At 36.6% G+C, this 23737-nt stretch overlaps 3 protein-coding genes across 3 annotated transcripts; 2 read left to right on the top strand and 1 right to left on the bottom strand.

Annotated features, from left to right (window-relative positions):
* Nucleotides 1–2293: 2293 nt before the first annotated feature.
* Nucleotides 2294–4237, top strand: LOC107600498 (choline/ethanolamine kinase-like). Its single transcript, XM_016292428.1, has 5 exons — nt 2294–2734; nt 2890–2974; nt 3075–3183; nt 3847–3935; nt 4072–4237. The coding sequence occupies exons 1-5, from the start codon at nt 2650–2652 to the stop codon at nt 4235–4237; spliced, it is 534 nt and encodes a 177-aa protein (XP_016147914.1). The 5' UTR covers nt 2294–2649.
* A 149-nt stretch (nt 4238–4386) lies between these two features.
* LOC107599889 (carnitine O-palmitoyltransferase 1, liver isoform-like) lies at nt 4387–13671 on the top strand. The gene is made up of 19 exons (XM_016291611.1): nt 4387–4710; nt 5860–6021; nt 6119–6258; nt 6475–6646; nt 6728–6829; nt 7178–7315; nt 7424–7501; nt 7942–8049; nt 8160–8244; nt 8367–8562; nt 8924–9109; nt 9537–9642; nt 9736–9852; nt 10012–10176; nt 10271–10405; nt 10672–10824; nt 10907–11020; nt 12419–12511; nt 13261–13671. The coding sequence occupies exons 2-19, from the start codon at nt 5881–5883 to the stop codon at nt 13342–13344; spliced, it is 2313 nt and encodes a 770-aa protein (XP_016147097.1). The 5' UTR covers nt 4387–4710; nt 5860–5880; the 3' UTR covers nt 13345–13671.
* LOC107600494 (selenide, water dikinase 1-like) lies at nt 13370–22702 on the bottom strand. The gene is made up of 9 exons (XM_016292414.1): nt 22441–22702; nt 18355–18597; nt 16069–16172; nt 15856–15963; nt 15139–15293; nt 14956–15046; nt 14776–14875; nt 14464–14695; nt 13370–13385 (listed from the first exon to the last, which is right to left on the bottom strand). Exons 2-9 carry the CDS (start codon nt 18545–18547, stop codon nt 13370–13372), a joined length of 999 nt encoding a protein of 332 aa, XP_016147900.1. The 5' UTR covers nt 18548–18597; nt 22441–22702.
* Between the last annotated feature and the right edge of the window lie 1035 nt (nt 22703–23737).

The raw sequence follows: 23737 nt of genomic DNA, 5'->3' as shown, positions 1-23737 counted from the left end.
TACACAAGCTTCAGTCTGGATCCAGAACACCTGAGAAGAGATGATGCCAACCCCTCAGAGGACCTCAGATGATGCCAACCCTGAAACAACTTACAGAACTACCACATTTTGCTATAAGTTTGATTCCATCATATAATAATTGCTGTTAATAGAGTTCATTGTCCGTTTTCTGTACATTTGTACGTTTTTCTTTACATTTCTGCCATATGTACATTAACTGACAGTCACCACTGATAAACTACCACTAAATATTGTAGAAACCTAAATCGTGAAAAGCGCTATACAAATAAACTTGAATTTAATTTAATTGAACCACTCAGATCATTAGGATCAAGTCAGTTAGAAACACCAAGGGTTCACTCAAAACAAGGGAAGTCCACTTTTAGCTGTTACGCCCCTCGCAGTTGGAACCAGCTTCCAGAAGAGATCAGATGTGCTAAATCAGTAGCCATATTTAAATCCAGATTTAAATCCTGAACTGATTGCAATGTATTTTATGTATCATCATCTTTTATTCTTAAAAAAATAATTTCCTTGCTTTTATTGTTGATTATTTTTTATTATTTTCATTCTACCATTGTGACGTGACATGTGGCCAAGTATGGTGACCCATACTCGGAATTAGTGCTCTGCATTTAACCCATCCAAAGTGAACACACACACACCACACACACACCGTGAACACACACCCGGAGCAGTGGGCAACCATTTATGCTGCGGCGCCCGGGGAGCAGTTGGGGGTTCGGTGCCTTGCTCAAGGGCACCTCAGTCGTGGTATTGAAGGTGGGAGAGAGTGCTGTACATTCACTCCCCCCACCTACAATCCCTGCCGGCACGAGACTCGAACCCACAACCTTTGGGTTACAAATCCGACTCTCTAACCATTAGGTCACGACTTCCCCACATTGTGTGTGAAATCTGCTATATAAATAAACTTGCCTTGCCTACTGTAAAATAATTGTATTTTTATTTAATGCTCACTTGTTATCTTAAAATATAATAGTATTGACACTATTTATTATTTTGTGTATTTTTTTATTTAAAAATACAAAATAAAGTGCAATGATAGTATTATCACTATTATTATTTTAATTTGTATAGTTATATTTAATGAGTCACGCTATGTGGAGTGTGAGCACCAAACAAGATCTCCAGGTGCTCTCATGAGAACCAGACTGAAAACCGTGTGTGCACCCCTGCATATTACATTGTTTAATGTATTTTTGTTCTCAATAATAAGGCAAATCATAATTTTATATTTCTTAAAAAAAACACACATTTTACAATATTTACAGTGGAAGTCACTTAATTCATTAACGCAATAGATTTTATTGTAACATTTTACTTTTCAATACAATAGCTTATCGTACAGTGTGCTAAATTAACTACACTTCCCACTATTCATTGCACTTGGTAAGAACCGACCTATCAGCGCTCTGGCTTTTAGGGGGCGGTACTAGAAATGCGTTGCGTGCCGCGGTATTCAAAACTGATTGGTTAAAATAAAGGTCAATCTTCTTAAATCAATCTGCAGCGATAACTTCACAAGGAAGTTGAAGTGGGAAGATATTTAATTGACAGCCTTTACAGTTTGGGAATACGTCTGCGTATTTAATATAACAGTTAAGTAAAGGTCATGTGGAAAAAAATAGCTAGTATTTTTTTCCATTTAACGTTGGTTTCTCTCGCCGTAACGGTGTCTGATATCGCGAGCGATTAGATGTTTCATTGTGCGCTCGTGACAGGGGTGCATGTGCGTCTGTTCACGCTCAATTAAAGCTGCTTCTGGAGCGCATAGGTGTTCCTACTTAGGGGTTCGGTTCTCTCACTTTAAGGAGCATTGGATTTCTAACTGCGTAAGATCATGAATTCGGGCCAAAAGGTGGAGTGCATGAGTGATGGAGCTGGAAGTGCAGGGGATTCAGACAGACCTGCTGGCGGAGACTCACTGATGGTAGCCGAAGAGAGACATCCGAGATCTGCCAGTCCCCGCGGTGTAACCGGGGATGACGACTCTGAAGCGGAGTCCCATCAGGACGGCCGTAACGTGGCTGTGGACCCGGATACTAGAAAGAGGGCGTTTAGCTGGTGCCGTGACTTTCTGTCCGGATCATGGAAGGCTATATCGGAACATGGCTTTCAGATCACAATAGTCAGGTGTTCAAACTATTTATAAAAGAATTTACAGATATTTAGGTTTCAAATGATTTCACTTAACTTTTCATATATTTATAATAATAAAAACAATATTTAATATAATGTATGTATGTGTCTTCAGAAATCATTCGAATATGTATTAAGTATTAATTTCTTTCAAAGATAAAAAATCTTACTGACCCCAAAACTGTTGAAAAGTAGTGTATGTGTCTTTGTATGCTAACACCCTTAGCCCAGTTCCAGGCATCTCTGATTAGGCACTTAAAGGAAACTGCATTCTGTGCATACTCGGCTTGCTCGGTCAATCTCACACACACACACACACACACACACATGTGATTGAGAAACTTTTCTCTGAATTAAGTGCTTGTCTACTGTTCGGTGTGTGTTCCAGTACATTTCTGCACTTTTTTTCATTGGGCTTTTAAACAATGAAAACAATCATTTTAAAAGCAGGTTTATAAGAGCAATATAATAAAGTAGCACTTAACCATGTGCCGTCTCTCTCTCTCTCTCAGGTCACTGCTGGCAGCTACTCCCTCTCCAGTTGTGTTCTGTCATAATGACGTACAGGAAGGTAAGCAATCTCACATTTACATTCATACACGCACTCCAGAGTCCTGGCAGCTGCCTAATCTGCTGATTTTATACGGGTCTGTCAATCACTGTTGTGTTGTACCATTATGCAACATATCTGCCCTTTCACCTATAAAATCATACTTTGTTCTTCAGGCAATATCCTCATGTTGGATGGCCGGGAGAATTCATCTGACAAACTAATGCTTATTGATTTTGAATACAGCAGCTATAACTACAGGTAAAACTACCCTATATATAACATACATGTGCTTATCATTTTATAGTTTATAATAAATGCAGCTCTGATGTACTCTGAATTTGGTCTGCTCTGAGTGCAGAGGCTTTGATTTTGGGAATCATTTCTGTGAATGGATATATGACTACACGTATGACCAGTGGCCCTTCTACAAGGCAAAGGTGGAGAATTACCCCAACAGACAACAGCAGGTGAGTCACAACATGCTCCCCCACACACTACTGCCTATCATTAATGGCCTTAATATTACACAAGATGAGACAAGGGGGAAAAAACAACAACTCTTAACAAAGGTCAATTTATAAAATGATCAACTGAAAGAAACAATTTCAGTTTATTTATGTTGTACAAATTCAAATAAGCTTAAATTAAACAGGATAGAAAGTAAAATTGAGGATCAGTATAATATGACAGATTATTATTATTATGACATTTTTTTAAATACTTTTTTTCTTATGCACATGCAATACAGCCTTATCATAAATTATATATGACATTCATTTGTGCTTGGTAGTTGTCTAACAAATTGATGACAAATGACTTGTCATACAGTTGTAAGAGATCATTTGTGTTGGACATAATGTACATGTAGGTGATGCTCTCATCTAGTGGAAAGTTTTGGAACTGACGTGACATAAAAAGTGTGTCAAAGGTTGTCACAATAACTTTTATAGAGGTTAGCAGCCTGACTGATACAATGTTTAACAGCCTTAGAAATGATTAGAAATCAGTAAAATTGTGTCATGGGGCAGGGGATAATATCAGTCCTTTTTAAATATCCAAAACAGATTAGACAAACAAAATAGATATTCCTATAAATATTATTTTGAGCCTGTTTGCGGTTTGTTTTTCAGTTACATTTTATCAGACACTATCTGTCAGAAAGGGTTGCACCTGCAGACCAAGCCAGGATAGAAGAGGACATGATCACTGAGGCAAACCGGTATGAATCGTATTTACTATCAGACTTTTATTGACATAATATGCGAAATGTGCCACTGTGTACCATTTGATGAATTTTCACCTCTACCCAGTAACCTTTCTATCTGTTTGTCTCAAAATCACATGCACACAAACAGGTTTGCCCTTGCGTCTCATTTCCTCTGGGGTTTGTGGTCCATTATTCAAGCCAATATCTCCAAAATCGAGTTTGGATACATGGTAAACTGGAAAAAAAAATTATATCACAACACACACAAACAGATTATAAATCTGACAATCTCACATTTTTTAATCCTTTTATGATAATTTTTTTTAGGATTGTCATTGCTTGATAATTAATCAAATTAATTGCATATCAGTTATGGCCAGTACAGTACAGCATCTAAATTATATAAATATTCATTCATACATTTATATCAATTTTGTAGTACTCGTTACAGAACAAGCACAAGCATTTATGAGGGTCACTATGTAACAGGTAGTTTAGGGAGAAGAACAGGTAGTTCAAGAAGAAAGCAACTCTCACAGAAAACAGGCAAATCGCAAAATAAAGGAAAACAGAGAGGGGGGGAGAGGAGAAAGTTTTGAGTAGAAGAGGAGATAACAAGTCAATGAGCTACAGACTTCCTCCCAGAGTGGATGAGGAGTCGACTGAAGGGCACAAGAGTGAAGAACAGTTAACTCCCATAAAGGACATTCCAGCCCTAGTGAAAGAAAATCGGATCTTTTTATCCATTAAGTTTCATCTGACTTAGTGTTTGACTGTTGCATTGCAGGTAATGTAAATCCATTATTTTTCTTATTAAAATCCTTTAAAGACACTCTGAATCTTTCTGTTTGATAATCTTTCATGATTAAACTAAACTGAGTTTTGTGTATTTGTCTTGTCTAGCGGTCTCTGTAAAATTATTTTGGTGATCACAAATATTTTCTTTGTAGTAAATATTTAAGAACTGTTTCAATATGCTTTTCATTCTATTTTTTTATTGCACCACATAGTGGTGTTTGAAATTGGCATTTTGTCTATATTATCCCAATGATCAACAAAATGTACCATTCACAAATATAGCAATGTCTGTCAAATTTAATATGAAAAGTTTATTTTTAGCATACAAAATGCATGTCTATTTAAAAAAATATATATATATCCTCATCTATGCAGTCATGCATCAGACATCATGTGTGTTTTGGCCAGTGTCACTGAAATCACACAGAGCTCAGCTCTCTCAGATGTCCTACTACGTTATTTCTGACCATTCAACTTTGCCCCACTTCTTCTGACTGCAGTCATATGACACGGAAAAAGAAACATAAGCTTGACAGTGGCACTGCATAACTGAACTCTGTGACTTACATGTCATTTGTAGGTCCATATAGTTTCTCATAAATGTATTTTTGTCATTTATCAGAATCTTAACCTAGAAGAGACTTAATAAGACAGGAATCTTATTAAAGCATATTCTCCTTGGAGCAATTTGAGGTGAAATGGCACAGTGGTGATTGATCTTAATAATTCTCCCGTTCATAAATTTCATGGGATGTTTCCAGCTGATCTGGACCCGTCTTTGATCTTACAGTGTGCAAATTTCCCCTGGTTTCAACCTCAAGCCTTCCATAAGGAAATAAATTCTCTGGATTTTTAATTTAAGCAGTTTAAGATACATTTTTTTACTTATTATTAATTTATCTGATGCTTGTATCTACATGGACTTACAATACATTGATCCCAAAAACATTCAACCTGAGGTTAAGTGTCACAAATAGCACAATGGTGATAATCCATCGGTCATTCCGACCATAACCTTTCACTTACTAGCCCAGATCTTTCCACTAGCCTACACCAGCTGAGCTGAAATGGCATGTAAACATGGCATAAACTGAGTGTTTGCAAAAGGTACTTTATGATGACCCATCTCTTTCCTCAGGCTGTGCTTTAAGCCTGTATAATGGCAGAGGCTCATCAGGCAGTGGCATTTCAGTTCACTGTCACACCTGATGGCATTGACCTACAGTTGAGCCGTGAGGTTCTCAAACACATCTACCTATCTGGAGTGACATCATGGAAGAAACGGGCCATACGCTTCAAGGTGAATCAATCAATCAATCAGTCATCTATCTATCTATCTCTCTCTGTCTGTCTGTCTGTCTATCTAAAAAATATATATTTTATTTTATTTTGAGCAGAACGGTGTTCTCACAGGTGTGTATCCCGCCAGTCCCTCCAGCTGGTTAATTGTAGTTATTGCGATAATGAGCACCATGTATGCCAGGATTGACCCCTCCATGGGCATGATTGACAGGATAAAGACATCTCTACTTGTGAGGTAACTTACTAACACATTCATGGAAACTTCAGGTACGACCATGATGGTTATGTATAAACACAGATACATAAATCTAAGCCAGTGTCATCCATGGCTAAAGCAGCTTTGAAACAAACAGTACTAAAGAACAACTTGTGAAGATGGATAAAATAAATTGTATTTTAATATAATTAAAAAGTTAAATATATATATATATATATTTTTTTCTCTATGTAGTGAGTTTATGACTGTTCAGACTCAGACGGTGTTGAGTGCCATCCTGTTTGCCACAGGCCTGTGGTTATCATTCATCTTCCTGTTGCGGTACATCCTGAAAGCTCTCCTGTCCTATCACAGCTGGATCTTTGAGTCACATGGCAAAATGAGCTTCTCTACTAAAGTCTGGCTGGTGCGTCTCCCATGAAATTAAATATATGTATAGTGCAGTTTAAAAAGTGGCTACATTTATGAATTATTCTGTCTGTTTTAGAGTCTTGTAAAGCTGTTGTCTGGTCGGCGACCGTTGCTCTACAGCTTTCAAGCATCTCTGCCCCATCTGCCGGTACCGAGCATTGATGACACAATCAGGAGGGTAAAATATCATTCTATATATATATATATATATTTTTTTTTTTTTTTTTTTTGCCATGTGGGTTTGAAATGTCATTCTCATTGCCATACAAAAGTATTATTTAAAATGTTGGTATTTATACAACTTAATTGTAAAGTAATATTTGTCATGCTGCTTTTAATTTACGCTGGTTAAAAAAAAAAAAAAAGTGTAATTGTGTCTGGTAAAAAATTGTAATGTTAAAAAAATGTATTACAATCAGCATAAATTAAAAGCAGTAAACATTATTTTTCTTATCATTTTGGGTTGGAGTATTACACTGTTTTTGGCTGTTTTCCTTTATGTTATTTCTTCTTTTTATTGTTTTAGTATCTTGAATCTGTTCGACCTCTTCTGGATGATGAGCAATATAAACAGATGGAGATTGTTGCTAATGACTTTAAAAAGGATCCTGCACCCAAATTCCAAAAACACCTCAAACTCAAATCCTGGTGGGCCACAAATTATGTAAGCAAACAAAGCCAGAGAACTTCCACATGAGTGGACTATAAACCAGTGGAAATCCTCTTATAATTACTGGCAAACTAACAGGTATGTCATTGCGTGTGTTAACAGGTGAGTGATTGGTGGGAGGAGTATATCTACCTGAGAGGACGGGACCCCATCATGGTCAACAGCAACTTCTACACCATGGTGAGCAGACATCTTCATGTAGCATATCTCTTACAGTGTAACAACAAGTCTTTAATCAGACCTATCAGGCATCGATAATGTTGCCCATGAAATAAAAAAATATTTTATTTTTAAAAGTCAGTTATGTTTTATTTAAATCAAGGCTGTGAAGCACAGACACATGTGGTTTTGGGGTTAGATTGGCATTTAACATTTTTATTATTTTATAAGAGAAAAATACTGTACATTTTGAATCATTATAAGTTTGCTAAAAGTTCATTTTGTCAATTTTAAGTAGTACACTAGAATAAAATGAAATAAAAGCCAACAAAGACTAACTATGGAAAAAAGCAGTTGACCTTCATAAACATTTAAGTGTTTTTTTTTTTTATAGCTATTGCTTTTTAATATCCTTATTTATTAAAACTGTCTGTTTCCATTACTCTCTTTCCATCTGCCAGGATTTGCTCTATGTGATCCCTACACACAGACAGGCTGCACGAGCAGGAAATGTAGTTCATGCCATGCTGCAGTATCGGCGTAAGCTGGAGCGAGGAGAACTCACCCCGGTACTGACATGTAAACACAAAATAGTTTTGTCCATCCACAACAATGAATTGCCATGCAAAATATAAATACAGGAAAGTTTCCCATCATGCCCTCTGTTCTCTCTTGTCAGCTGAGCGCTCTTGGGATTGTCCCCATGTGCTCTTTTCAGTATGAGAGGATGTTCAACACCACCCGTATTCCTGGCATTGAGACTGGTAATGACATTTTTCATATATTTTCAGCTACACATACTACTTACCAGTAGGCCTACAGATTCATAGATGCTTATTTTAAACCATGACATGATGGTTTCTCACACTGATTTGTTCATGCTCAGATTTTGTGCAGCATCTGAAGGACAGGAAGCACTTAGTTGTGTACCATCGAGGCCGTTTCTTTAAGGTGTGGCTATACTATGGTGGTCGCCACCTTTGGCCCTCAGAGCTTGAGTTGCAGTTTCAGCGTATCCTGGATGACAAGTCTGAACCTCAACCAGGAGAGATCAAGCTGCCTTCACTGACTGCCGGGAACAGGTGAAGATGACCTCGCAATAGTCCTGCGACTGTGTACTAGACCAGAGGTTTTCAAAATGAGGTCCAGGAGGCTTCAAGAGAGTGTTCAAACAGTGAAAGTTCAAACTTTCTTCTGTGGAACCCATAAGAAGATATTTTGAAGAATGTTGGAAACCAAACCATTTTAATTCCCATTGACTTCCACTGTATGGACAAAAAAAAAAATGCAACGGAAGTCAATGGGAACTGAAACCGTTTGTTTACTAAAATTCTTCAAAATATCTTGTTTTATGTTCTACAAAAGAAAGTAGTACATGTTTGGAACAAACCGAGGGTGAATAAATGCTGAATGAAATCTTCCCCTTTAACACATAATATCCAGGGTTCCCTGGGCCAGGGCCCGTTTAAAGTACTTCACTGAGGGCGTCAACCAGGCGTCTCTGGAGGCCATTGAAACAGCTGCATTTTTTCTGACCCTGGACGATGAAGCACATGGATACGATTCAGAGAACACACGGTCCCTAGACCTCTATGCCAAATCACTACTGCATGGAAAGTGCTATGACAGGTAGAAATCAGTGTTATTTCAGTATTATTTTCATAGTATGTATTAATATTTTATAAATAGAATTGAATTTGCTTTCATTTTTATGTTTTCCGTTTTTATTTTTAATTTAAGTTAAAGTTTTAGTCATTTTCTAATGTACTTTATTTGTATTAGTTTTTGTAATTTTTTATATTTAGCTTTATTTTCTATGAGATTTAGTAATGTAAGCACTTTAGTACTAGGTTTTTTTTTCATCTAATATTTATTTTATTTTAGCTTTATTTCATGAAATTTCACAAAAATGTTTTCAATATAGTATAGCTTACACTTTTGTTAATGACAACAACGCTGCAAGTAACACTTTTAAGTCTCATTAACTGATCATTATTTTTGGTGAGCATGACCAGTTGCACATCTACACACTGAAACATCTTCTCTCACCTGTCAGGTGGTTTGATAAATCCTTCACTTTGATTGTCTACAAGAATGGTAAAATTGGTGTCAACACTGAGCATTCATGGGCTGACTCCCCTATCATAGGACATATGTGGGAGGTAAACAATCAATAATAATAACTGCAAATACCTTTATTTAAAATTACACTGTTGGGCTGTAAGAATTAACATGCATTTTAACTTTCTGTTTAGTATGTTTTAGCCACAGACTGTTTCCACCTAGGATATACTGCGGAGGGACATTGCAAAGGAGATATCAACAAAAGCCTGGCAACCCCTACCAGACTACAGTGGGACATCCCAAAAGCGGTATTAATTAACCCTAACGTCCTACATCTAATTTGACATGGCTTTACATTAAAAAAATTGAACTAATTCGAATGGGTTTTATGTTCTGGCATACATCCTAATAACTGTAAGATCATTTCTACACTGATAATTGATTAAGGTTCTTTATGTCTTTCTCAGTGCCAGGAGATAATTGAAGGTTCTTACATGATTGCAAAGGGAATTGCCAATGATGTGGATTTCCATGGCTGCTTGTTTAACGAGTTTGGGAAGGGCCTGATAAAGAAATGCAGAACAAGTCCGGATGCTTTTATCCAGCTGGCACTGCAGCTAGCTCATTACAGGGTACAAGCCACACATATTTACATATAATCCCTCTGCAAAAATGTGTCTGTATATTGTGAACAAACCGTTTAATGAAGGATGTTTGTTGGAGTAGGACAAGGGTGAATTTTGTCTGACTTATGAATCATCCATGACGCGCATGTTCCGCGAGGGCCGGACAGAAACCGTGCGCTCATGCACCTGTGAGTCCACGGCGTTTGTAAGAGCAATGGAGGACGAGAGCACCACGGTGAGAGCAATATATTTACAGACCCAACCCAGAGGTCAGCATTATTTTAAAAGTTAAAAATATACATATTTTGGTAACTAAAAACTTGTTTTTGCATAATGCTGCATCCACATTAAAATATTTCAGCATTTTTCAAGAGCACGGTTTAAAAATCCAGTGCAATATCAGCACTTAAGCAATGGTATATGTTTTGATTTGAAAATCTGTATTCATTTGAACCTTTTTGAAATTTAAATTGACCTGTCTGACTTTTTCTTGTTTACCAGAATGAGCAACGGTTGGCGCTCTTCAAAAAAGCTGCAGATAAACACCAGAACATGTACCGCCTGGCCATGACAGGAGCTGGGATTGATCGCCATCTCTTCTGCCTCTACATTGTGTCCAAAGTAATGGGCATTGACTCACCCTTCCTCAAACAGGTCTGTAGAAGTCTGTTCACGAGTGTAAAATATGACATACCTGTTTAGTTTTGCTTAAGTCAAGGACACCTTCTTTTGATAGGTTTTGTCAGAGCCCTGGCGCCTCTCCACCAGTCAGACCCCTCAACAGCAGCTCAATCTCATCGACATTCAGAAGTTTCCCAAATATGTGGGAGCTGGAGGCGGCTTTGGGCCTGTGAGTTTCCCTCACACCTCCTACAGTACACAACGTGTCATTGCAACAAGTTTAGTGAATGAATTAACCTGACATTTGATCATTTTTCATTTAAAGGGCTTATATGATGTTGCTAAAAAGAACATTATTTGGTGTATTGAAATGTGTTTATGCGGTTTAAAAGTTCAAAAAACACATTATTTTCCACATACTGTACATTATTGTTTCTCCTCTATGCCCTGCCTTTTTGAAACGTGTCGATTTTTACAAAGCTCATCGGTCTGAAAAGCGAGGTGTGCTGTGATTGGCCAGCAATCCAGTGCGTTGTGATTGGCTGAATACCTCAATCGTGAGACGGAAATGTTACATCCCTCATATACTGTTGATGCCGTGTCCGGCCGGAGCGACGAGACAAAAACATTAAAACCCATTACAAACGAGGCATTCGTTGCATCCAGTGGGGACATAATTACTGATTATAATGACTTATACTGTCTTTTTACGCGTTGCGTTGCATTGCACAACAAGCCCTACTCTACACTGCTCAAAACTCACGTTTGAATCATCAGTGGCAAATCCTTTAAATGAAAACGAACTTACATGAGTCAGAACAGCCGGCATTTTAATCAAACATTACTCTACCAGGATCAGTAAACAGTCCTCCATAAAATGTGCTGGACACATCTGAATATTTGGTTTGAACTGTTCTGGAACAGTGTTGTAAATACAACTTAACCACTGATTTCTAGTCGTGTCCTCTTTTGGAAGACCAAAGTAGTTTCGCTTTCACAATGAAAAACACAGCGGCCTAGCGTGAGGGGAAGCCCCGGCTTAGCGTGCACTGAGGCCGGGATAGAGTGAGCTGAGGCCGGGATAGAGTGAGCTAAGGCGGCAGGGTCGAGAACAGCGTGCCCGGCGAATGCGACAAATGAGCGGCAACCACATGTGACGACCCCGGGCTGGACTCCGCTTTGTCCACGGTGAAAGTTGATGTATTCCCTCAGCGACCAGCACGGATCAGCTCCAGGCATGGCGAAACGGATATCGTCCTCTTTTGGAAGACCAAACAAAGTAGTTTCGCTTTCACAACGAAGCACACAGCGCCTTCACGGCGGCTGCAGCGTCAACAAAACTACAGTGAGACAAAGTTAAGCCTTCTTTCTTTGCGTGAACATTTGGGCGGCGTTATGCAAATCTTCCCACATAGTGAGGTAGATATGTGGGGGCGTGTTAGAACGAGCCGTTTTAGGTAGGTGTGGCTGACTCTTAACTTTTATAAAGAATATCTCTTTGGATTTGAGACTTTAGTCTTTGCAACTTTACAGATCTTCTTTATGCACCAAGAGCTTGTAACACTCCAAAGAGAAAGGAAAAATTGAAATTGCATCATATGACCCCTTTAAAACTTTTTATATGCAGGTTGCTGATGACGGTTATGGTGTTTCTTACATCATTGTCGGCGAGAATCTCATTACATTCCACATTTCCAGCAAATTCTCCAGCCCCGAGACGGTAAGAGAATTTTAAACTTTGGCTTTTTTCTTAAGTGACACTTGTGTATATATGATCCTGACAAATAAATTAAGGACATACATTTTTTCAGATATAGACCCTTGTTATGTTCACACCAAGAACAATAATTAATAGCATCCAAACCAACGGACGATAAATTTCTGTTTACGTAAGCAGCGCGCGCACAGCGTTTTAAAACTTTGGTTGTCGTTATAGTTACCGTTCGGTTTTAGCATTCGATTTATCATTTGAGATTTTTTTAAACACTTAAGTATTATTTCTTTTAATTTGTTATTGTAATATATTTATATATTGAATTAATCACTTTATTTTTGTTATATTTAATGCTTCATCAATTTTGTTTGCATTTAATATTTAATTCATCATTACAGTTTTATTATTTGGTCATTTGAGGGTTTTAATTTTATGAAAAATAAATAAAATCACTTTTATAGTTCTTGGTGCAAACAAGCCTTTCTAACGTAATAACACAAAGTTCAGATGCTGATCAAACGGGAAAAATAACGATCGAGTTTATCCAAAAGTTCATACAAAATAAGTAAAAATGAAAAATTCTGTCATCGCGTATTCAATCTCAAATATTTCAAAGCTCATGACTTCCATGAAACAAAATTGTTAAAGAAAATTCTGGATTAAATTTTAATCCAGTTATTATTATGAATACATATGCTGATTTAGTATCACTATAGCACACTTATCTTAGACTGTCTTTTCCTCTCTGTCCTCAGGACTCGTTCCGTTTTGGGCAGAACATCAGACAGGCCATGCTGGACATAAAAGCTCTATTCAACCTGAAAGAGAAGAAGATGTGACTCCAAAAAACAGAAAGCTTCAATTTCAAAGCTGACCCAAACTGAAAGCACCAGTTTAAGGATAATAATCTGAACAAGCACCACATATAGCAACCAGTAGGTTATGTTAGTATTAAATAAACATGTATATAATATATTGTAGTTATTTATAGCAAAAAACATATTTTAGAGCAAAAGGGATCTATGCTGGGGAAAAGAAAGTGTAAAAACAAATACTGTATTTAATTGTAAATATTTTAGCATGTAGTCTTTGGCAAATGACTGTAAATTGTGCATATTTACTTCTAAAATGTTGAATTTACTCTGCACTTAATTAAACCGAGAAACTGTACACACAAATCTGGATCTTAACAATCACACACACACATTTTTCAAGAATTAAAAAAAAAGAACTGATTTATTGATATTACAGTTTTTACTGTATTTTTGATTAAATAAATGCAGCCTTGCTGAAGCATAAAAGACTTCTAAAAAATATATTACCAACACCAAACTTTTGAATGGCACTGTATATAATTACAACTTTTGTTCTACAATAATTTAAATATTTTATTTTTGTTTTATTCATATGTAAAATGCCTGTTTTTTATTCAATTAGAAATCAAATATTATTTGATTATTGTTCATTTATTATTATTTCCTTATACAGTTTTCATCATGTATAAAATGTCAAAAAAACTCATTTAAAATAAATTTTAAAAAAAACGTTTTTTTCACTTTCATTTTTAAAATTGGTGTTATTTTTATTTTTTATGGGTTTTTTTCCACATATAAATTGCATGTTTTTTTTATTCAGTTAAATTAAATTATAGTTTATTATTTTAAATGTATCATTATTTCATTATAGTTTTTATCATGTATAAAATGTGGAAAATTCATTTAAAATAAAAACAATTTTAAAGAACATTTTCCTTTTTTCGATATAATTTTTTTTAATTCGTTTTTTTAATTGTTTATTATTTTTGTTTATCATAGATAAAATGCATAAGATTTTTATTAAACTACAATTTTAATTATATGAGTATTTTTCATCTGTTATTATTTCATTATAAAGTTTTCATCATGATGTATAAAATTCATTAAATAAATAAATAAGTAGCATTTTTAACAAAGGTGCACCACATGTCTGATCTTATACCTGAGGTCTCCGGGCAGGTGCCGTGCATAAGGCCAAACATGTTGCCGCAAGCTTTGCTGACAGCGGCCATCTTGGCGAGAACCGGCAAGTTGTGAATGACGAAGGACACCTCTGTGCGCTGCTGGCGGGCCAGATTCTGAGCGTGACCCAGGATCCCAAACCCTGTTATGTCAGTTGCTGCGTGTGCATTGAAGGTGTGCATCAGCCCGGCCGCTGGACAGAGACACATATAAAGGTCAAACGCCTGCTGGAATCTGGTATTTACGAGCCGCACACACATGTCACATACTGACCGGTTCTGTTGAGTCGAGCCATGTTCAGCATGGCCTCCTGATAAGCCAGTTCAACATCCTCCTGAGAGACGACCAACTTTATCTTATTCCATTTCTCTGGCTGAGACCGAAAGAAAGATGGTAAGCAGTTAGACCCTGTCCAAGCTATAATATGAAACTACAAATGTCTAAAACACTCACAATGTCCAGCCACTGGTGCACTGCGACCGCCACTTGTGTTCCTAGAGGTTTGGTGAGAACCAGCACGTCCCCTGGTACTGCATTATCTGGCCTTTAAAAACACATGCACAAAATTAGAGGAATGGACTGACATTTTAATTAAGCATGTGTTAACAACAGGCAAGAGTGCATCAAATTACTTACATAATGAACTCATTAGGTTGGCACACTGTTGTGGCCACGCCTCCCAGGACTATCCAAGGATTTATAACAGTCTGACCTCCTGTAACGGAGGTTCCCGCCTCCTCGGATGCATCCTTAAACCCCTGGATGATCAGAGGCATGACCTTATCACGCTCCTACAAAACACACACAAGTAATGTGATTTCTGTTTTGGATACCTATATCATCACCTTCTGAAAATACCACATTTTTAACCATGTAAAGCCTGGTATATCAGTATAACACAAATAGATATTTTTCTTTTTCATTAAATAGTACAGTTTATTATATAGTATGATATACAGTAGTAAGAACATGGAGCTTATTCTTGAGGGGGAAAACAGCTCAATTTTATTCAAAGGCCTAAAGTGAGCAGAAATATGCAATTTGGAGCAGTTGCTGCATTTATATGGCCGAAAAGAAAGATGAAATTCTGATAACTTGTGAAGTAAACCAATGAGATCTTTATTACAGTATTGCAGACTACGTCCAAAAAATGCATATAAATATCAGTTCCCACTCTATATTATATTGGAGTGCTTCGTTTTACAATTAAAGCTCTGTAGTTTTTATTGCAAGGGGGAAAATATCTGGCATGATGCAATGCAATACAATGATGATTGAGAGATGGAAAAATAAACGTTCTTCAAAAGCCTGATGGATCATATTGGATACTAAAGGCTTTTTCCTCTGTCTCACCTTCTCTGTGAGTTTGTTGCTGACACCAAGAAGCATCAGCATGTTATCACACTCCGTTACCCCCATGGCATACAGGTCACTCAGCACATTGGCACAAGCAATTCTCCCCTAGAAACCAAGAGAATTCATAGAAGAAGAAAAAAAACATCAGATTGTGACAAATTTTCAGTTTATGCATTTGATCTTTTATGATATTCTAAAGTGAGTATTTACCATCATATATGGGTCGTCCACTATGGGGTAGATATAGTCTGTGGTCTGCACAAGTGACAAGCCTCCATGTCTCAACGGAATCACACAGGTGTCCATACCAACACCTGTTTTACATAAACATTGTTATTTCAAATCATTTTAGTGTTTTGTCTGAAGTGTTGAAGCTTAAAGGGGTCATATGATGCGATTTCAAGTTTTCCTTTCTCTTTGGAGTGTTACAAGCTGATTGTGCATAGATAAGATCCCTGAAGTTGCGTCCCTGAATGTATATAATATATTGTAGTTATTTATAGCAAAAAACATATTTTAGAGCAAAAGGGATCTATGCTGGGGAAAAGAAAGTGTAAAAACAAATACTGTATTTAATTGTAAATATTTTAGCATGTAGTCTTTGGCAAATGACTGTAAATTGTGCATATTTACTTCTAAAATGTTGAATTTACTCTGCACTTAATTAAACCGAGAAACTGTACACACAAATCTGGATCTTAACAATCACACACACACATTTTTCAAGAATTAAAAAAAAAGAACTGATTTATTGGTGGGGTTTCAATGCATATATATATATATATATAATGATTAGCAAATATGAGAGCACGAGAAAGTATGACCTTTGTACAGGATATAAAAACAGCTCTACCACAGAACAGAACTAATGATGTTCATGTGAAACAGTGAATATCACACAATATGAACTGCATCTCCAATGTTTAGCACATTCTTTGAGAAACTTCAGCACCTCCATTAAAGTCAGGAGTGCATTTCCCAAAATACGAGGACTTGATTTATTAGAGAGGTATTACCTTGGATTCCTTCAGTCTAACGTTTCCACCGAACAGAGATGGAGGATTATTTAATCCGACAAACGAGGGATAATACAAAAGTAAAAAAGCAATCTTTTCCCGACTCTTCCTCGTCACTGCAGCTTCGTTAACTAATGTTTCGAGGCAAAGATTACGATGTGAACTACCACATGGGCTGTGCGTACTAAGAGGAAAGGCTAAAACACACCATGGCTAAGTATGAAACCGCAGGTGATGTGTGAGCAGAAGAAATTTGGAAGTAATCAACAGTATCAGGTAAGTATTATACTATTAATTATTCGTTCTACTTGGAAGCTGCCTCACAACCAGGTGCATGTTCGGTTAATGAAACAGAAAACTCTAGACATAAAAAGGCAATTGAATTTTCTTTGTGAAATGTTCTTCTGCTTTATAACCGTGTCCATGTAGAGGAATCTGCCCCGAAGGCCAAGGTGGGCAGACGTTTTATATATCATTACTTTGATATATTTTCAGCTGAAGCTAGAGTACACTAGCCATTCGGGCCGCTCAGGGGTCACGGGGTCAGGTCTAAGACGTGGCTCCCGGGGTGGTGTTGACATTCTGTGTGCCCACTTGCGGTGCGACTTCGATGATACGGGGTTTGTCGATGATGCGTGCCGTACGGTTGCCTTTCTCTACGATGCCGATGATCCAGGCCTGGTGACCCTCGCCGTACTTGGGAGATTTGATCTCGGCGCAAAAACGGGCCGCTTGCTCACGTGGAAGACAGATCAGCAAACCTCCTACAGAAAAATATAAGAGACATTTGTTTAGATTCAGACTGATGTTTTCTGCAAAGATAAAGTGAATGTGTAATAACAGCTTATTAAGAACACTTTAACACAGGGATAAAATGCATGTACAGTGGGATCCAAATGTCTTGAGACCACATTGAAAACATTTCTCCCTATTTGAACTTGAACATAATAAAAACAGAAAGCCATAGCATGAAGAAAAAAAAACACATTAAAATAAAATTAAAGAATAAAGAATCTGTTTTCAACATTGATGATGATATTAATAAGACATGTTTCTTTATCAGCAAATCAGCATATTAGAATGATTTCTAAAGGAACTGCGGAGTTTTGCGCATCGTGTGTGTGTGTGTGTGCGCGCGAGAGAGAGAGCGCGAGAGTGAGAGAGAGAGAGAGAGAGAGAGAGAGAGAGCGTCACATCACAGTGGAGTCAGCTAAATACACAAAATAATGATCTTTAAAAAAGCATCATATGACCCCTTTAAAGGTCCGTTTTCTTTTCCACAAATTAAAGTCATAAAGGTTTAGAAATTACATGAAGGTCTAAATAAAGAGTAATTAACAATAGATTTTTCTCAATTTGGTGATCTGTTCCTTTAAGTAATTGTTTGTTTTTTTTTCCTCTGGGCAGACTAATGAAAGAGCGTTTAAAAAAATCTTAAAAACCTTAATTTCCAGTTGTGAGTGTGTGTATAGTTATGTACCTAGTCTGGGCATTACAGCCCCAAGGAACTGCTCATCTTCCTGATAATGGTTTTCCTGCAGGGATTCTAGAAGTTTCTGGAGCACATCTTGAGGGACTTTGCAGCCCGTTCCCTTGAGCTCTGTGAAGCGTGTTAGTCTGAAGTTCTTGTCGAGTTCATAACTCTCCGGGTTAAAAGATTCCCGCACCGACATGTTTAAAAGAGTCAGCCAACACACCACCTTCACACTATGGTAAAGTCAATCTGAAGAAGAAATAAACACATTAAAGTGTGTAAAGGGATGCAAGATGAGGACATTAAGTGTGACCATGCAAACAACATGCAACAGGTCATAATAATAAATATAGCATGAATATTCTACTGTTTCACCCCAAACATGAATCAAAATAATGCATGTTTTGTACTAATGTCTTTGCAAAGATGCTCAGAGGTGATCCTCCCCTTTAAATACATCAGCTCTGTTCAAAGCACTTGCTGAGCTGAATTCACTGTCCAGCCTGCATTGTTCACATGGCATATTATCATATTATATCATTACTGCATACAGAACAAAGCACTCAAGCATACGTATATAACGCATTCTGTTTTTTATGTGCTGTGATAATTCATGTGTTCTTTCAAAAATAGATAAAGTAATTCATTTCTATGAGCAAATATGTGGGTTTCGGGTTCTTGGAATTCTATAGTTCGAACTGCACTGATGTGGCGCGCGCTCTCTGTCCAAGATAGAATCTCTTTTAGTGAATCGGTTCGTTTGAAGAGTTCGCGACTCGTTTTTTTTAGCCATAATTCAAGAGTTCCCAAAGGTCTCCGCGCAACTGTTTTTATTGAGCACAACAAATATTACATGTATAATGGCGATTCAGACACTTAACTAATACAGTAGACAGCAAAAATATGCATTTAGAACATCAGTACACAATTCTAATATAACGCGTTTGTTGAATTGTTTCTCTTTTATTCATTTTTGGTATGCAAGACTAGATAAAGTGAATGTGTAATAACAGCTTATTAAGAACACTTTAACACAGGGATAAAATGCATGTACAGTGGGATCCAAATGTCTTGAGACCACATTGAAAACATTTCTCCCTATTTGAACTTGAACATAATAAAAACAGAAAGCCATAGCATGAAGAAAAAAAAACACATTAAAATAAAATTAAAGAATAAAGAATCTGTTTTCAACATTGATGATGATATTAATAAGACATGTTTCTTTATCAGCAAATCAGCATATTAGAATGATTTCTAAAGGAACTTGTGACACTGAAGACTGGAGTAATGATACTAAAAATTCAGCTTTGCATCACAGAAATAAATGTAATTTTAAAAGATATTTGAATAGAAAACATCTATTCTAAATTGCAATCATATTTCACAATATTACAGTTTTTACTGTATTTTTGATTAAATAAATGCAGCCTTGCTGAAGCATAAAAGACTTCTAAAAAATATATTACCAACACCAAACTTTTGAATGGCACTGTATATAATTACAACTTTTGTTCTACAATAATTTAAATATTTTATTTTTGTTTTATTCATATGTAAAATGCCTGTTTTTTATTCAATTAGAAATCAAATATTATTTGATTATTGTTCATTTATTATTATTTCCTTATACAGTTTTCATCATGTATAAAATGTCAAAAAAACTCATTTAAAATAAATTTTAAAAAAAACGTTTTTTTCACTTTCATTTTTAAAATTGGTGTTATTTTTATTTTTTATGGGTTTTTTTCCACATATAAATTGCATGTTTTTTTTATTCAGTTAAATTAAATTATAGTTTATTATTTTAAATGTATCATTATTTCATTATAGTTTTTATCATGTATAAAATGTGGAAAATTCATTTAAAATAAAAACAATTTTAAAGAACATTTTCCTTTTTTCGATATAATTTTTTTTAATTCGTTTTTTTAATTGTTTATTATTTTTGTTTATCATAGATAAAATGCATAAGATTTTTATTAAACTACAATTTTAATTATATGAGTATTTTTCATCTGTTATTATTTCATTATAAAGTTTTCATCATGATGTATAAAATTCATTAAATAAATAAATAAGTAGCATTTTTAACAAAGGTGCACCACATGTCTGATCTTATACCTGAGGTCTCCGGGCAGGTGCCGTGCATAAGGCCAAACATGTTGCCGCAAGCTTTGCTGACAGCGGCCATCTTGGCGAGAACCGGCAAGTTGTGAATGACGAAGGACACCTCTGTGCGCTGCTGGCGGGCCAGATTCTGAGCGTGACCCAGGATCCCAAACCCTGTTATGTCAGTTGCTGCGTGTGCATTGAAGGTGTGCATCAGCCCGGCCGCTGGACAGAGACACATATAAAGGTCAAACGCCTGCTGGAATCTGGTATTTACGAGCCGCACACACATGTCACATACTGACCGGTTCTGTTGAGTCGAGCCATGTTCAGCATGGCCTCCTGATAAGCCAGTTCAACATCCTCCTGAGAGACGACCAACTTTATCTTATTCCATTTCTCTGGCTGAGACCGAAAGAAAGATGGTAAGCAGTTAGACCCTGTCCAAGCTATAATATGAAACTACAAATGTCTAAAACACTCACAATGTCCAGCCACTGGTGCACTGCGACCGCCACTTGTGTTCCTAGAGGTTTGGTGAGAACCAGCACGTCCCCTGGTACTGCATTATCTGGCCTTTAAAAACACATGCACAAAATTAGAGGAATGGACTGACATTTTAATTAAGCATGTGTTAACAACAGGCAAGAGTGCATCAAATTACTTACATAATGAACTCATTAGGTTGGCACACTGTTGTGGCCACGCCTCCCAGGACTATCCAAGGATTTATAACAGTCTGACCTCCTGTAACGGAGGTTCCCGCCTCCTCGGATGCATCCTTAAACCCCTGGATGATCAGAGGCATGACCTTATCACGCTCCTACAAAACACACACAAGTAATGTGATTTCTGTTTTGGATACCTATATCATCACCTTCTGAAAATACCACATTTTTAACCATGTAAAGCCTGGTATATCAGTATAACACAAATAGATATTTTTCTTTTTCATTAAATAGTACAGTTTATTATATAGTATGATATACAGTAGTAAGAACATGGAGCTTATTCTTGAGGGGGAAAACAGCTCAATTTTATTCAAAGGCCTAAAGTGAGCAGAAATATGCAATTTGGAGCAGTTGCTGCATTTATATGGCCGAAAAGAAAGATGAAATTCTGATAACTTGTGAAGTAAACCAATGAGATCTTTATTACAGTATTGCAGACTACGTCCAAAAAATAAATAATGATCTTTAAAAAAGCATCATATGACCCCTTTAAAGGTCCGTTTTCTTTCCACAAATTAAAGTCATAAAGGTTTAGAAATTACATGAAGGTCTAAATAAAGAGTAATTAACAATAGATTTTTCTCAATTTGGTGATCTGTTCCTTTAAGTAATTGTTTGACACAATTCTAATATAACGCGTTTGTTGAATTGTTTCTCTTTTATTCATTTTTGGTATGCAAGACTACCAACACACGCGAGAAAAAAAAGGTCTTGACTTTACAGAGTTGCATTTATGAATGCAAAGATAAAAAAAACAAATCAACAATAACACACATCACGTACAGTTGAGTCAAGCGCTTGTTTGAACGAGTCGCTAAAAAGAATCATCAAATGAACGATTCCCTCAAGATTCACTAAAACCGCTGCACGCGCCGATCCAACGCAACGCCTCCCGCTGCTCGATTACATTTAATCGCTTCTAATATACAATATAGTTCACGCATGCTAAGAAGAAAACGTTTATACAGTCAAATGAATCAAATAATAAGAGAAGCAAGCCGGCCGAGGTGTTTATAAAAATGTCGGCGGTGGAAAAAATTAACCCTTAAAGCGCCCGCGCCATGATTGCAGTGTGCACAACTGAGAAATAATATACAATTTAAATTATTTGGTGCACTTTACACAAATTCCGCAGATTATGTCTTCTACTGGAATAATTAAGATAGCTCTCCTCACAAGTAATGCATTGTGGCACAGTTATATTCGTGCCCCATTTCCCCTTTAATTGTGTTGTTCAGTTTGCGCTTACCGGTTTTGCTCGATACAAGAGACGCGACGATCCCGCAATGCACCGCGCGCTGAAGGGGCGCCTGGAAAATGTGCCTGAATAGATTGACACTGAATTCAATACCCTTTTTATTGACGAACAGCACCATATTCACGATGCGTACGAGATTATATTAACAACTCCGGCGGCGATATGTCCCTTCCGAAGACCGATGCGAGCTAATAAGTGTTTCTGAGGAGATATTTGAATTAAAAAGTCGAAATTCTGCATGGGTCCTTCTTTCCCGCGTGACGTCTTCGCCTCCCCTTTAAATGCGATCGGAGTGTGGCAACAAAAAATGTCCACATTAGTTTGTACCTTTAAACTTACTGTGGTCTTGCCAGTTTTGTAAAGATTTACATTCTTTTTTATTTGCTTGATTGGCATATTATTTTTGGTTACTATATAAATGATCAATTTAGTGATGATGAATGTTTTATGGTACATTTAATTATGTTTGTTTGTAAATTATACATGCAAATATACAATTTTTTATGACAGAAATTAAACAACGTAGATACAAATACAAAATCTTTTAACAAAGAAGCAATCAAAACCTATCCCTTACTCTTTTTCTGTTCAAGTATTTCGTGTCTTTTAAGTGTATTAATAAATAAATACATTTATTTATCAGTGTGAGGTTAAAAAAGCAGAAAACTTAATTTAGTGATTTTTTATTTTTAATATAGACACTTTACTGTAAGTGTAAATTATGTTAGTTTATGCAAAAATCAAAAACGTTCATGAAAAAGTTTATGAAAGAAAGAAAGCATTTGAAATGAGTTTCGGTCAACCATGTAAGACACAGCCATATTTATTTGACGTCTCAGACCAAACAACTTTCCACTAATAAACATCAAGTTGAGCTTTTTTAAAACAGGAATATTAAAACGGAGGCCCAGACACAATAATCTGTGCTCTTAAAGGAATGGTCAAGCTCTAGCAGCAGCATCAGTGGCATTCATTCGGACTCATATCTCGGTTCATAAAAGCAAACATCAGTTTGAGTTTCAGTTATGCACTTACAGTGGAAGTCTATGGGGCAGGTGTACAATATAAGTGCATTTCCGTATTCCATTTTTAGGATTGCTTTTACAAACTGAGACACCAATCAAGCCCCAGATGCTGTCCAAACAGCTTAACTTGTTTTTAACCCAAATATTAACATGAATAGTTATTCAAGCATTTGACCATGAGGTAAAAACCCTTTGTTACACAGATGCAGGACAATGTTCATATTCACTCATTTGTACACATTCAATAGACACTAAATCCTCTT

Source organism: Sinocyclocheilus grahami, unplaced genomic scaffold (genome assembly GCF_001515645.1).
Source record: "Sinocyclocheilus grahami isolate Dianchi unplaced genomic scaffold, SAMN03320097.WGS_v1.1 scaffold14.1, whole genome shotgun sequence".
In the NCBI taxonomy this organism is placed as follows: Eukaryota; Metazoa; Chordata; class Actinopteri; order Cypriniformes; family Cyprinidae; genus Sinocyclocheilus; species Sinocyclocheilus grahami.
The sequence above is the reverse complement of the archived record's forward strand: the minus strand, read 5'-3'. Positions and strand labels throughout refer to the sequence as shown.

Coding starts and splice junctions, on each gene's coding strand:
- LOC107600498 (XM_016292428.1), top strand. CDS start 2,650: ATGTGCCGTCTCTCTCTCTCTCTCAGGTCACTGCTGGCAGCTACTCCC. Junction 2,735..2,889: donor TCATAATGACGTACAGGAAG/GTAAGCAATCTC, acceptor TTTGTTCTTCAG/GCAATATCCTCATGTTGGAT. Junction 3,184..3,846: donor ACCCCAACAGACAACAGCAG/GTGAGTCACAAC, acceptor TTTGTTTTTCAG/TTACATTTTATCAGACACTA.
- LOC107599889 (XM_016291611.1), top strand. CDS start 5,881: ATGGCAGAGGCTCATCAGGCAGTGGCATTTCAGTTCACTGTCACACCT. Junction 6,259..6,474: donor AAGACATCTCTACTTGTGAG/GTAACTTACTAA, acceptor TTCTCTATGTAG/TGAGTTTATGACTGTTCAGA. Junction 8,563..8,923: donor TCACTGACTGCCGGGAACAG/GTGAAGATGACC, acceptor CATAATATCCAG/GGTTCCCTGGGCCAGGGCCC.
- LOC107600494 (XM_016292414.1), bottom strand. CDS start 18,547: ATGTCGGTGCGGGAATCTTTTAACCCGGAGAGTTATGAACTCGACAAG. Junction 15,294..15,855: donor GCAACAAACTCACAGAGAAG/GTGAGACAGAGG, acceptor TGTGTTTTGTAG/GAGCGTGATAAGGTCATGCC. Junction 14,876..14,955: donor TGCACCAGTGGCTGGACATT/GTGAGTGTTTTA, acceptor TTTCGGTCTCAG/CCAGAGAAATGGAATAAGAT.